Below are 13914 nucleotides of genomic sequence, written 5' to 3'. Positions count from 1 at the left end.
TCTCCACAGTTAATATTATTCACGCTTCTAAAAAATATACAAGGCTAGGAACACCCTTCCCATTCTGCATGGTACCACTTCACAATTTTCCTAACCACTGTCTTCATTTTACAGAGCAATGCTGTGAAGCCACAGAGCGAGCATGCTGCTGGGGAAGTGCCAGAAAGGGCTTAGAAACCAAGACTGATTATTCTGTCACTTGCTCACATAAAACTCCTACTCATTTCAATTAAAATCACGCATAGGCAGCAGCCAGGATAATTGGGCGTCAGCTCCTAGCCTGCTGTCTTGGGGTCAGCTTATCAGAGCATCCCTTTTCAGGGCACAGAAAAGTCTTTGGGAATACAGACAGTGGTCAACTTCTTATCAGCAATCACATCACAAACTATACTTAAATATAATATTAGTTTGGTGAAATGGTGCAACATCCACCAGAAATCAGAAATGCATGAGAAAAAATAATTTTTCAAAGATACTCAGTTTATTCAGAGTTTTGTCCTTGTTGTATTTCCCCTGGTAACTTTGGTATCACACCACATGAGGTCAGTCTCTCACTGCTCCACAGCAAATGAAAGCTTTTTTTCAGATCCTTTTTCTTCTGCCCACACGATTTAGTTTTATCTCACAGCATCATTTATATGTCTCAAATGCAGTGGAATAAGGAGGATGGCAAACAAAAGGAAAGACACTCATCTGCATCTTTTACAGTTAAACTGTTTTTGAGGAAAATGAAAAAAATATGTATGCGTTTCTTCAAGCAAACCCACAAATTATCTCCAACATAATGCATATACTAGGAACAGGAGAGAAGGGGATTGATTCTTGTTTATATCAAGAACTCATTTACATTGAGTCCTGTCAGTGTATGACATGCTTAAGGCTTGTGCAAATCACTGTATATATTCATACTAGGTTTTAAGTGAACAAATATGTCATTTACATACTGTATAAAAGTTCTTTATCTAGCCAGAAAGACATGTAAGGATCTTAATGTTAATCAGGCCCAGCACAATCCAGGTTTTTGGCTGGTGCTAATGAGGTTGCTATGCATGACAAGAGGTAGTTCAATAGAAAGCTAGAAAGGATTTCAGTTACAAAAATATCTCCAATAGGTATATTTAAAAAAAAAAACAAAACAGCACTGTCAAATATTTTCAAGTGAGAACTCAAGGTCAGACTGACAAAGCAAGCTATTTTAGACTTTGCAGTGTTTGCTATTCAGACATCATTTACACTGAGGAAGTTGTCATCTGATGTCAAATTACTTACTAAGTGCCAGCCACCAGCTTAGCATTGTTAAAGACAAAATATGAAGAGAACCAGAACCCTAAGCAGATTACTACCTTGTAGGCATAGATAAACTATATTTAACTGTGATAATATTAATGTATTTTGAAGCTACAGCAATCCATTTACAAATGATACTAGTAGCATTATGAGATGAGAAGTAGAACAAGAGGCAAGGTAGTGACTGGTTACTATCTAGAGGTGATATGCACAAAGTCAGCAACAAGAGTTCATTTCAAGGTGGCAGACATATTTCTTACATGTTTTTCTACTTCTTAAAGCTTTCCTATACCACGCAAGATTTATTCTGCTGAGATACCTTGGGAAACACAAAGGTGAATATGTTAACTGAGGAAAGTCTATTTTGTCTCTTCCCAAGACTTTGCCTTAAATGGAACTATCTGAATTTTTATTCAATACTCATTTGGATATAGGCAAAAATACAAATTCATCCATGCTAAATGTTCACCATCAGCAAATTGCATGCTGGGCAAACCCACAAGAAAAAGAGAACAATAAGTAAAGAAGGAAGAAAATACTGCAAGCCTTCCTTCTACTAAAACTGGGGTAATTCACAATTATTCCACACCTCTTAGCTTCTACACATTAATGCAATTACTTGATTTTTATTAATTACCAGCATAGCTGTTTATATGCTATGTAGGCCATCCATCTGAATCTTAACATTAAATGCACATAAATACCACCATATGCGCACCACAAGTACACACAGTGACTGACTCTCCTCTGTTTGTCTAACCCTCAAAACAATAGCTCTGAGGTCTTCTGAGTGATGCTTATTGAAAATTAAGGAGAGGGGAACTAAGATCTACTTTGGATTCACACCTTCAAAATTCATCACAAATTACTAGTGTGAACACTAAAGAGAGAAGCTTAATCATTTTCCCTACTCCATCCTCAACCCAAGGGTTACAAGGCATAATTACCAGGGCAGAAACTCGGCGTAATTTGGAACTGTCAACTTCAGACAAAACTTTGCAATCTTCACCAGTGAAGGATGTGCCTTTGTATGACACATGCCATCTTAAGACTGGTTTCTGTGCTATTTTTATATTAAGATTAATTAGATGCAATTCAGGTACTGCACCTGGCTGCATCCTGCAATCAATCCTCTATTCAACCCTTATTTCTGAGGGTTAATTTTCATTATGCTCTCAACTTTTCTCTGGCCCATGATGCTACCCAAGAAAATCAGCTTAACCACCTTCTCCCTGTATAAAATGGGCAGATCTTGCAGATAGCCTGAGTAACTTATTGTCCCAAGCCACCAGGTCTGACGTACTGCTCGTTTTCAATCTGACCTCCTTTGCCAAGCTATTTTTCTCCTCCCCTACAATGACCACATTTTAAAACAGGAATCCTGTTCAAGGAGCCATTCCACCCTCCATCATCCCACAAACCCTTCAGAGAGAGCACACTAAATCCAGTTCACTCCCTTTTGTGGGCAGATCAGTAGGCCAAGGGATAGAAAGGATGCAAAAATTTGGTGTTTCTTTGCAACAGAATGCCGAGTTCACAAGATCCAGAAAGGCAGATTACACAATTTTTTAGATCCACGTTTCCTAGACATAAAATTTAAATCTATATGGAAATGCATCCATTTATGCTTCATTGATATATTGAGGAAAGCTGCTCTGCAAATGCAAGAATTAGAAACTTTCATGAGTTTCTGAAGCACAATTCTGAGGCAGAAAAGGGAATTCTATAATCAGCCCCCTGGTCACAAATACACATGGCCCTGAGCACCCTTCTGTACATCTACCCTCTAGACAGCAGTTCTAAAACTGGAATTCATTCTCCCTTCCCCAACTCACCCTGCATCCCCTCCAACCCAGTACATTCTAGGGCACTGGGTAAGCAGGGAAAAGAATAACTGACATCACACATCTTGCCTGCCTCTTCAATCAGTTTTCTTTGGAAGACTTCTTGGCAGCAGAGCAACCAGCAGCTATGAATTCTTGGGCTGGGAGCAGTATTTGAACCACCATCCTTTCCCAAGGACAACAACTCATGCCTCACCTCCACACTGCCCAGACTGAGAACATCATCCGACTCTTTTAATGCCTTCTGTTCCCCTACAACCAACAAACCAGTATAGGCCAACAAAAAAATTGTATGGTTGTAGCAAAGAGGGCAGTAATGGACAAAAGAGAGTGAGGAGGAAACTCCTTAAACTGTACTTCCCAACAAAGAAACTTACAGCCTGAGGGAGAAAGTAAGGTTCAGATTAACTATCACCTCTATGGAGTGCCATGAGGTTTATACCTGGAAAGAACAACCAGATCATTTAATCTATTCCCTGTATATTGCAGGCCATTATATTTTACCCAGGCACTTTTAAAGACACTAAACTAAAGCTACTTTAGGCCCAAGGAGGCTAAACTCTGTGCCCAGACAAAGAAGAGGAGATTGAGCATGCACTCTTATCACCTTCATTCCAGCTACTCCTTTATACCCCTGTATTTCCTTCTCATTTCCATACAGCTGTTTGTGGGGCCCTGGAATAAGTGAGGTGGTGGCATGATTCACATTAAAAATAAACCAGCATTATGCTGTAACAGTAAGGAAATATGTAATGTCATGTCAGAAAATTCTACAAAGTAAACCATATGGAATTTACCACAGAAAACAAGAAAAAAAAAACAACAACAAAAATCCTAAGATTCCTGCCAGTCTGATGCAGAATAAAATTCCTCCTTGACTCCACTTGCAGTGATCAGCATTTCAAACAAGACAGGCATCTAACAAAAGTACCACTTGTTTTTTCCCCTCTGGAGACCATTCTGTGTGCTTCACAGCAATCAAAAAACCTAACTTTTCTTTTAGAACAATTTAGACTGCATTTCACTTGCAACCAGTTAGCACTTCTGCCTGTCTCCCTGTTCATTCGTGCTTCAGTTAAATCCTGAGCTCCTTGCATGTTGAGAAGTGCCGCTTCAAAAAAGTGTGAGCAGGGGAAGAATGTTCTAGCCCCCTGCAGGCAACTGCCCAAAGCCCTGGCATGTAATGTTTGATAGCACTCGTTACAAAATCCAGATGACTCATTAGCCAATGCCAGAAGGAATCATGACCAGCCTTTCTCTGATATAAGTCATAATATTTTTCCAGAAAACTAAATGAAAGTCTGCGTAAAATGCACAGCATATAAATCATAGAATCATAGAATATATCAAGTTGGAAGACAACACCCATAAGGATGATCGAGTCCAACTCCCAGCTCCTTGCAGGACAACCTAAAACTAAACTGTATGACTAAGAGCATCATCCAGATGCTCCTTGAACTCTTGACAGGCTTGGTGCCATGACCACTTTCCCAGGGAGCCTGTTCCAGTGACTGACCACTCTCTCAGTAAAGAGCCTTTTCCTAACGTCCAGCCTGAACTTCGCCTGATGCAGCTTCATACCATTATGAAGTAAGTACCATTATTATAAGTAAATACCATTATTATAAGTAAGACTCTATGCAAACTCACTATTTTTGGGGAAGACGTTTCATTACTTTGGTTACTTTCAGCTCTAGAAAAGCTGTGTTGTCCATATCTTGATACCTATCCAGAGCAAATAACATGAAACATTGAACTTTCTCTGCAATAAACTGCATAAACTGAGTTATTTAAGTTCTGTATTATTTTAAGCCTTCCGGGCAATCTGTAGCTAAACAGTGAACCTAACACCTAGTAGCTGTAACCTAGTGCTAGGCACAGCAAAAAGATCAGCCTCCTGACAGAAGTAAAAAAGGAGATGTCCAAAACTAAGTATCAAATTTGTATTTTTGGCTTTGAAATTGCATTGAAAAATAATGTCAAGTGCAGTAAGACACAGTCCTGCTGTAATCAGTTTTCCATGACCTCAGAATGCTGTTCCCAGTAGAAAAGAATGAGGATAGTTGAAGTCACTTTTGCTAGGGACGCCAGGCAGTTTAACCGAACCCTATGATTCATTTTAATCAAAAGGCAACCAGTGGAATTGCTACACACAGGACTCAGGAGGTCACTTACCCAAGAAAATCAACCATCGCAATGCAGCTTTGCAATATACCTCACCCACAAGTAAGCTAGAAAGGATTAACTTAGTAAGAGGTGCTAAGCTATCTTCACCCCGATCTCAACTGAAAACGGCAGATAAAATACTGGTTGATCACTAGAAAAAACTTTCACCATCAAATGAAGGGCAGATTTGATGACAGACAAAAGCCAAGATTCTAAAAAGGAATCAAAACAATTATCAGGAGAAATAGTTGTACATAAAAATATTTATTTTTATATTTCTGTACTACCCGAGAAGACCTTTCACTCTTTCATGTTTTTTGTTAAAGAAATAACTAAGCGAAAGAACAATTTCACAAAGGAGCTGTAAGATGATACTTTAACCATAGGTTTGTGTGCATGAATTTGAAAAATCACCAGATGGTACTCCTACCAGCTCATGAAACCTGTTTGGTAAAGTAATAATAGCTGTTACAGTTTGACAGTTAACTGAATACAAGGTAAAGTTAGTAAATAAAGGCAGTAGTTAAATAGGACTCACATTGATAATGCATTAAAGTAATATTGAGAGCAACCCAAGCACATGAAATAACAATATATGTGAAAATACCATGAAGTTCTAGATTTGTAACTGGAATAATATACTAGTATTACCTTTATTAAAGACTGCTGCTATGTTAGCATTTTGTGAGTAAAGGAAGATACGTTAAATATGCTAAGAAACAGAAAAAGTTTAAAGCCTATTTTTGAATCATTATAAAGACAACTTCACATGTGGCTTTCAAGAAAAGGAAACATTTCAACATTCTATAGGCAGAGTATAAGGTTGTGTTAATCTTGGGCTAAGAAGATACCACAGGATGAGTTACCCCAAAATTCGCATTTGGAGAAAGAGCTGAACTTAAAACATCTCTTATATAAGGGTTGCCTCACTGATTCTTTCTTTTCAGCTTTGGTAATTCAGAAGAATTTTATAGCTTTAAGACAACAACATAATTTCTATTACAACAGAAACAAAATATTATGATTTAGAAAAAGTAAATAGACCAGCCAGTTAGGAACACAGGACTTGGTCAGGAAAACTTGGTATTAAGCCCTAATAAAGCTGCTGGTTTGCTGTGTTGTCTTTAGAAAGTTATTTTCTCCCAAAATAATTTCCTGTCTATGATGTAACAAAGGGCAGCAATTACTTGCTTTTGTAATGTGTTTTGAGGTCCTCAAATAAAATTCTATCTAAATGCAAAATATTTCTATTACCACAGACCAAAGACATAGGATAGAACATAATTACAAAGAAGAAAGATCCAAGTCAGCAAAGCATTTCCGTATACATAGGACTTCAACTGTGTATTTGTATTTTTGTTGAATTAGGATCACAACCATCTGCTCCAAATTAAATCCAGTGTTCTTGCACAATTCTTTTTTGAAACTATACTGCAGTGCCTGCCAGCTGATTCAAATTATGGTATCACTTATTACATATGTATGAGATCAACATGAACTATGTAGTTTGCTGGACCTAAATTTGAGGAGGAATGCAAGAGCCTCATCTAAAATGAGGAGCCTCAAATTCAGTTCAAACCACTTACTCAGTCCCACAGCACTTACAGTTCATAAGAGCCTGTTTTCAGCACTGAAAATTTCCAGATACCCAAAGCTTTTCTTTTATTCAAAAGCACCTTTTCTTGTAATGAAGAGTGACTTGCCACCCAAATACACTGGCCTATTTAGGGGCTATCACATGTCTCCAAATGAGATTATATCTCTTGGTAACGGGAGTTAAAAACAAAAAAATAGTCAAAAAGAGCAGGCAACACTGCCCATGACTCTCTAACCCAGTGGTTAAGACTCTTACTTGGACAGAAGGAATTGTGAGCTCCAAACTCTGCACCAAAAACTGTTTCTCTATATTAATAATCTAAAATATATAGTTCCTGTATTGGTTGTACTTCATCCATCTCCCTTCCAATGCACATCTGACACTTGCAAAATGCCCCTGTGAGGAGGAAGGGTGAGTAATCTAGTCACTGAGACTCTGGCCTGGCCTTATTGTTGCCAGCTGTGAAGTAAAAGAAAGAATGACCTTAAAGGCCTTTTATGAAGAAAGGATATGTCAACTACGGCAGGAAAAGAGTCAACTACGGCAGGAAAAGAGTTGTATCTCTGAATTCTCAATGTGGAGATTACACGGCAAAAAGCTATGGCCAAGGGGGAACGTATTTAAGATGTTTTTTGCCAATGATTTCATTATTAGAGGATTACTGAGAGCCTACATGCATAGAACAAAACCACATTCTGCTGCTATTTGTTAGTTTTTATTTATTTCTATACCAACATTTCTTTCTTTGTCATGATTAGAGATGATAGTAATGGATTGAGTTGGAATTATGATATTGTTTATATTTAACTTGATTTTTACAACAATCATTTCTTCTGTTGAACAATCAATTTTCCCTTAAAATCAGAATATTTCCAGGAGTAATTACGATAAGGCACTGTCTGCCTGTGTAGACAGGAAGATGAAGTTCATATTTTAAAGTCCGCAAGCATATTTCAAATTAAAAAAAAACCAAAACAAAAAACAAGCGCAGCAAGGATGACAAGAGTTTCATTTCAGATTGCAATGTCATGTTAAAAATGAAATTTCTTAATTTTGATAACTTTCAAAAACTGGAGGCATCAAATATTGCCATCATGCAATATTAAATATTTCCACCAGATGTCTCCAATATATTATTTTACACAGAGTTACATTTGAGTTACTACACTTGAAATGGAATGCAAGTTTAGCAAAATATTAAAGAAATAAAGAAAAAGCTGAAACTAAATATTTATCTGTTTAGACATGTATACCTTAGGACTGTCCCTAAATTGTTGTCTGTTCCACAGTGTTACCTAAAGAAACAGCAATTTTTTGGACTAACATTTTGGCCAAACGTTATAAAACAAACAAACAAACAAACAAAGAGTTCATGGCTTCCACTTTTAAGAGGCACATCAGATCATGTCTTGATACCTACATTTTCAGAGCAATGTAAGTTTGTAATTGGCATGAATGAGTTTTGGTTTACTAAGTATTTTGTTTGTTTTTTAAATCAGAAAGAGTTTGCAGACCCAAACTAAAGACGACTGTTTTCAGAACTCTCTGATGTAAGCATGCAGTAATCCAGTTATTTATTAATAGCCTTTGTGGATTACTCCCACTCACTACCTTGAAACGTTCACTCAGACTGTCAGCCCGAGTCAGAACATAAGCAATGCTCAATACATATAAACCCAGTGCCAGAAGAGAATTTCAAGGACAAAAGGGAAAATTCAACACTGCTAATTCTCAGACCTGCATATCACTGAGTTATGCTTCAAAGGCATCTTTATAAGAGAACTCCTACAGAATCCTTGCCATTTCCCTGTGCTTCAAAGTAGCACTTTGTGTATCTGGTAGACACGACAGAACAAACTTTGCCTTATAATTACTTACATATATGAGCAACTTTACATACAAGCGTATCTATATTTAAGTCCAGAAGCACACTCATTTATTCAAATTAGTTTATACCTAAAAATTAAAGACTCAAAAGTCTCTACAGGATCAAGGATAGAAGGCGCATATTATTTACTAAGAAGCTGAGGATACTATCCTGGAAGCAATGTCGGGTGACAACAAGATTGTTGGCTTACATAAAAGCCAAATCCATCTTTTCAAGGTTCTCAACATAGTTTACACAGGTTTATTAGATTTTGAATTTTGCTGAAAGATAGGGCAGTATACCTCTATTCACAGCAGACAGGACGGGTCAGACAGAAATCAATTACAACCCATCTTCTCAAAAGATACTTCCATTAGCAACAACAGTTCTCTCTTTAGAATAATCGACTTTTAGTTTCAAATGACTAAGATGATACAGGTGCTCAACAGCACAGGAGACATTCAATTTTATCTACCAAAACTTTCAACTGAAAGAACAAAAAGCATACCAATGACAAGTTACATCCTGAGGTCTTCAGCCAGTTCAGTAATTTAGCATGGCATCTATCTCTCTCATTTATATCAAAGAAATCTTTGAATAAGTTATGTTTTCCATAACAGCAGAAAACCCACAAATTTCAAATGCTAGTCTCTAAGGCCAATGCTAAAGTGTAACTGTTGTGTGGGCTGGTGACAAAAATAGCTCCTTTAAAACAGGTAAAAAATTTTCTTTCCTTATTTTTATTTAATTCCCTTTGAAGAAAATTAAGGCCATATACTTAATCCATAGTACAGAAGCAGATGCCTTAAATTTGTATAACCCAACAACTCTTCCAGAATAACATAATATGGATTTAAACTTTCCTTTTCAAAATCAACTAATAAACAAATATATGTCAATGGATTCAATTGTTGTAGCAATATTTCCAGAAATAGTTTGGTTATCTAGATTTTTAGACTCCAAAGTAAAAATAGCTGGGTGTTCTTAGCTCACTATCCATGAACTCTGAACTGAGATGAAGTCATACAGCAACACTGTCCAAGCATGCAGTGCAGAGATATGGCAGGTCATATACACTTTTTTAGCAGAGGGAAGAGGAGCATCACTCTGCATTTTCTGAAGTAACATAACGTGATACATAACCTACTATCATAAAGAGTGCTACAATAAATATGTGTAGTACCTATAAGCATTTACAAACATGCTTGGACTGCATCTGTCCAGAGAGTAAGAGACTACTTTTCCCCTCAATTATATAATTTGTCAAACAAAGCAGAATTTATAAATATTTATTAATAGGAAAACACCAAAAGTATTTTTGCTTTCTTTATATTTAATTTAGCATGCAGAATCAACTCACATTAAGTTTTTATGAACGGCCAGGCCACCATAAAAGGGGCATACAACTCCTGCATGGTTCACTACCTGGCAACAATGCACATAAACAGTGTTTTTATCAGACAATCCCTCTAAAGAAAAAAAAACAAAAGAAAAAAACAACAAAACCAACAGTGTAAGAAAAGTAAGATCTGTTAAATCAAAAGACCTTGTATTGGGCAGTGCACAAGAAAAATAATTTCTAGTACCTCTGTAAAGGTCATCTTCAGTTTTTATTGCAGTTTGCTTTCGTTTGTGTCTCTTACTTTGAAGAACTGTACAATACCTGTCCAGTATATGCAAAGTCCAGGGCTTGTTTTAAACCAAGGCTTGTGACACCATGCAAATTCACCTCATCAGCTTCACTTTCAACCATGCAGAGACTGAACATTGCCTATGGAAAGAAAAGAAATGTTATTAAATTAAAAAAACACCCAGTGAAGGTCCAGGAAGAAGAAGATTGATTTTTCCATCTTCACTAACCTTTGTTTTCCCTTGGATAAGAATTCTAATTAGCAACAAGCTTTGTGTAGATCTCATTCTAACTCACAAGTTTTCAATGCTAACCCCATAGCAATCAATGTTGCAACTGAGTCATTTTATCAACAAAGAAATACAAAATCTTATTCTGGAAAAACTGAAACAAATCCCTTTGGTCCATGTATATATACTTCTTAATGAAATAATTCAATTGAAATCAATGTGAACAGTCACAAAATAACATATCATTCAATAAAAAAAGATAAAGAACTGGACTCTGGAAAAAATAAATAAAACTACACAAGCACCACTACAACTAATACTTATGTATAGTATCATTACATATGGGAAGGAAAAATAGGCCATACACAATTACTTGTATGAGAAGAAGGGGCAATTAATACACCAACTTTTATAAACAATCCTTTCCAAATAAGCATCTCAGACCAGAATGTGAACAATAAAATACTCAAGTTATTGAATAAGGAGGAAGGATGGAGATGCAGTCACCTAAACTTACAACCTCCCCTTACTTGTTATTGCCCCAGTTTCTCAGATGTTAAAACCTAAACTGAAGATTGGTAAGGTGCTTCCCTTATGGAACTTCCCTGAAAATAACACTGAGGAGAGCAACTGTCCCTTTCATCCAGTCTTACCTTCCAAATCATAAGTCGTCAGTGCCTCCCTGGACTGAAGCAACCGTACTCAGTCTCTGGATCCTTGTAGGAATCTTTGTCTTCCCATCTCTGTTAAACTAAGATTGCTGTCTTTGCCCTTCACTCTTTCCTCCCAGCCTGCACTCCCGCTGCAGTACCCCTACTTACCACTCCTTCCCTTATCTATCAGTCCCATTCTCCATTCTTTGTCACTCTCCAGCACATTTTTTTAACAAAATATACCACTCAGTCTTTAGACAGTAAACTGCGAACAAATAAACTGAACAGTTCTACCATCTGTCATTGCTAAAGAGAGTCTAAACTTATCCCCAGTAGGTTTTGCACCAAACATCACCTTGAATAGAATAGAATCATTAAGTTTGGAAAAGACCTCTAAGATCGTTAAGTCCAACCATCAACCCAACACCACCATAGTGCCACATCTATGCATTTTTTGAGCACCTCCAGGGATAGTGACTCAACCACTTCCCTGGGCAGCCTGTTCTGATGCCTGACAACCCTTTCGCTGAAGAAATTTTTCCTAATATCCACTCTAAGCCTCCCCTGGCACAACTTGAGGCCGTTCCCTCTTGTCATATAGCTTGTTATTTGGGAGAAGAGACCAATCCCACCTCGCTACAACCTCCTTTTCTCCAAACTAAACAACCCCAGTTCCCTCAGCTGTTCCTTATAAGACTTGTGCTCCAGGCCCTTCACAGCTTTGTTGCCCTTCTCTGGACACACTTGTGGTGGGTTGACTCTGGCTGGATGCCAGATGCCCACCAAAGCTGTTCTATCACTCCCCCCCTCAGCTAGATAGAAAAAAAAATAAATTCTAACAAGTTCAGACACTTCTCTAATTCCATTAAAATTAGAGTTGGACATTTCATTGTCATTTAGATGTATCAAATGAGCTCTAATAGCTACTGTGAGGTTTCAGGGCTTGCCAGGAGCTGCAAGGTACCCATCAGCCACCTGCTCCCTGCAAAAGCAGACCTGCAGTTTGTGTCTGGAAGAGACAAGCTTCTCTTCTCAGAAATTCACTACTAAATAAACTTTTGGGATAATATTCTTTTCACACACCAATTCCTGAATAAAGAGAGTAAAGTCTCAAAGCAACACCTGTCTACATAGGGGTAGATTTTCACACCTTCTGTACACTCAGTTCCACCACAGCCTGCCTGCAGAAAGGCTGGAAATGCTCAGTGATACAAGATCCTGCATTCTCCAACTGTGCTACAGCAACTGTCTGTACACTACCTACCTGTACAAAGGAACCATCAAAAGAGAGTGTGGTTACGAATAAAGTTTCTATTCTGATCAAGGGCTGATGTCCTACACAACAGGTTAAGCTTACAGATACAAAGAAACACTTAACTGAATCTCATCTGTACACCATGAATCACTTCTGTGAAGAACTGGTAGAATTCTTCTTTGTAGACCTACTAACTTTACCTTTAGAGGACTATTCTATTGTATCACAAAGATTCCAACATGGTCCTTACACAAGGCTTATTGCTGCACTTAACTTAGTAAACTCAGCAGGATCAGGCCACCAACTCAGTTACTGTCCATAATCATCCACAGCATTTAACGAACGCAGCCTCCAGCAGAGCTTTGACCCCCTGCCAACTAGCGCTCTCCCAGTCAATGCCCAGTCTATGGTTCCGGGGATAACTCAAGCTATGGCTGTTCTAAATAGACAGCATGCATAAAGCAAACCTGTTGGCAGAGAGGAGAAGGTTTAACCACACAGACATGAGCCATGCTGTGCCAGTCACTTTTAGAGCCAGAAAACATGCTCTTATCCATCTTATTTACTAGTACAGGCATAGTCTAATAGTGCAATAGGCTATTAGAACTGGAGCTGCCAGTAAGTCATAGGACTGTGGCTTTGCATGCCATCTGCTATATGGAGTTCATTTTCTCTCACACTATCCTCTCAGTATTCTGTGGAAGTTTTTGATACGGAGTATGAAGTACATTTGTTTCTCAGGGGGCAAGGCCAAAGAACTTGATCGAAAGATAAGGTCTGCAATGGTCCTCAGACAGTTCACATTCAGCTGAACCGGATTAGCCTCCAGGAAAGTACTCTCCCACACAGATGAACCTAGTACTGCTCAGTGATCCACACTCCCTTCACCAGCAGGCAAATTTCCTTCTCAGCCCGATAGTTTAAAGGTTTAATCCAGCATGAAATAAACCTGTTCAATCATAGGCAGAAATTGAGCTTTAACTCAGTCTGTAATTTGGACTGCTGTACTCAAATACTGTAGTTTTACCTGTAGAAACATATGGATCATTAAATTCTGGCTTGAGACTTCACCAATACCTGGAGAATGAGTTACAGTTGGGCGGTCAAACTCTGATTTCAGTTGCATCTCTGAAGATGCTCTGAGGTTTTGTGAGCTTAAATAGATCCATCAGTCATGCTTTTAATGCAAGGCTAGTAGCCTACTTTATTTTTCCCTTGGGTACATTAAAAGTAAGGCAATAAGATAAATATCTCAGGTGGATGTACAAGTGACAGACAAGAAAAACAATGAAATATAAAATATTTGGACAAGTGCACAATTCAAAGTCAAACTTACCAGAAAAGTGACCAAATTTGGCTAAGCATGAAATGTTAATTATTTTAGT

At 37.8% G+C, this 13914-nt stretch overlaps 1 protein-coding gene and 1 long non-coding RNA gene across 7 annotated transcripts in view; both read right to left on the bottom strand.

Annotated features, from left to right (window-relative positions):
• LOC138689559 (uncharacterized) overlaps positions 1 to 13914 on the bottom strand; it is a 217290-nt gene that overhangs the window by 100788 nt on the left and 102588 nt on the right. The gene's annotated exons all lie outside the window — the stretch shown is intronic.
• The window catches only part of KLHL32 (kelch like family member 32), a 122600-nt gene that overhangs the window by 62224 nt on the left and 46462 nt on the right, over positions 1 to 13914 (bottom strand). For 4 of the 5 annotated variants that reach the window (XR_011328430.1, XR_011328429.1, XM_069804906.1 and 1 more), the window contains exon 4: positions 10425 to 10532. Coding sequence is in view for 3 of the 5 variants with exons in the window: in XM_069804906.1 (XP_069661007.1) it covers positions 10425 to 10532 (108 nt within the window). In the remaining 2 variants the exon portion in view is untranslated. Of the gene's footprint in view, positions 1 to 10347; positions 10533 to 13914 lie in introns of those variants that run through there. The other variant, XM_069804904.1, reaches the window with a different exon arrangement.

The sequence above is a fragment of the Haliaeetus albicilla genome, chromosome 17, assembly GCF_947461875.1.
Source record: "Haliaeetus albicilla chromosome 17, bHalAlb1.1, whole genome shotgun sequence".
Taxonomy (NCBI): domain Eukaryota; kingdom Metazoa; phylum Chordata; class Aves; order Accipitriformes; family Accipitridae; genus Haliaeetus; species Haliaeetus albicilla.
Note: the sequence above shows the minus strand (reverse complement) of the source record. Positions and strands in the feature narration are given on the sequence as shown.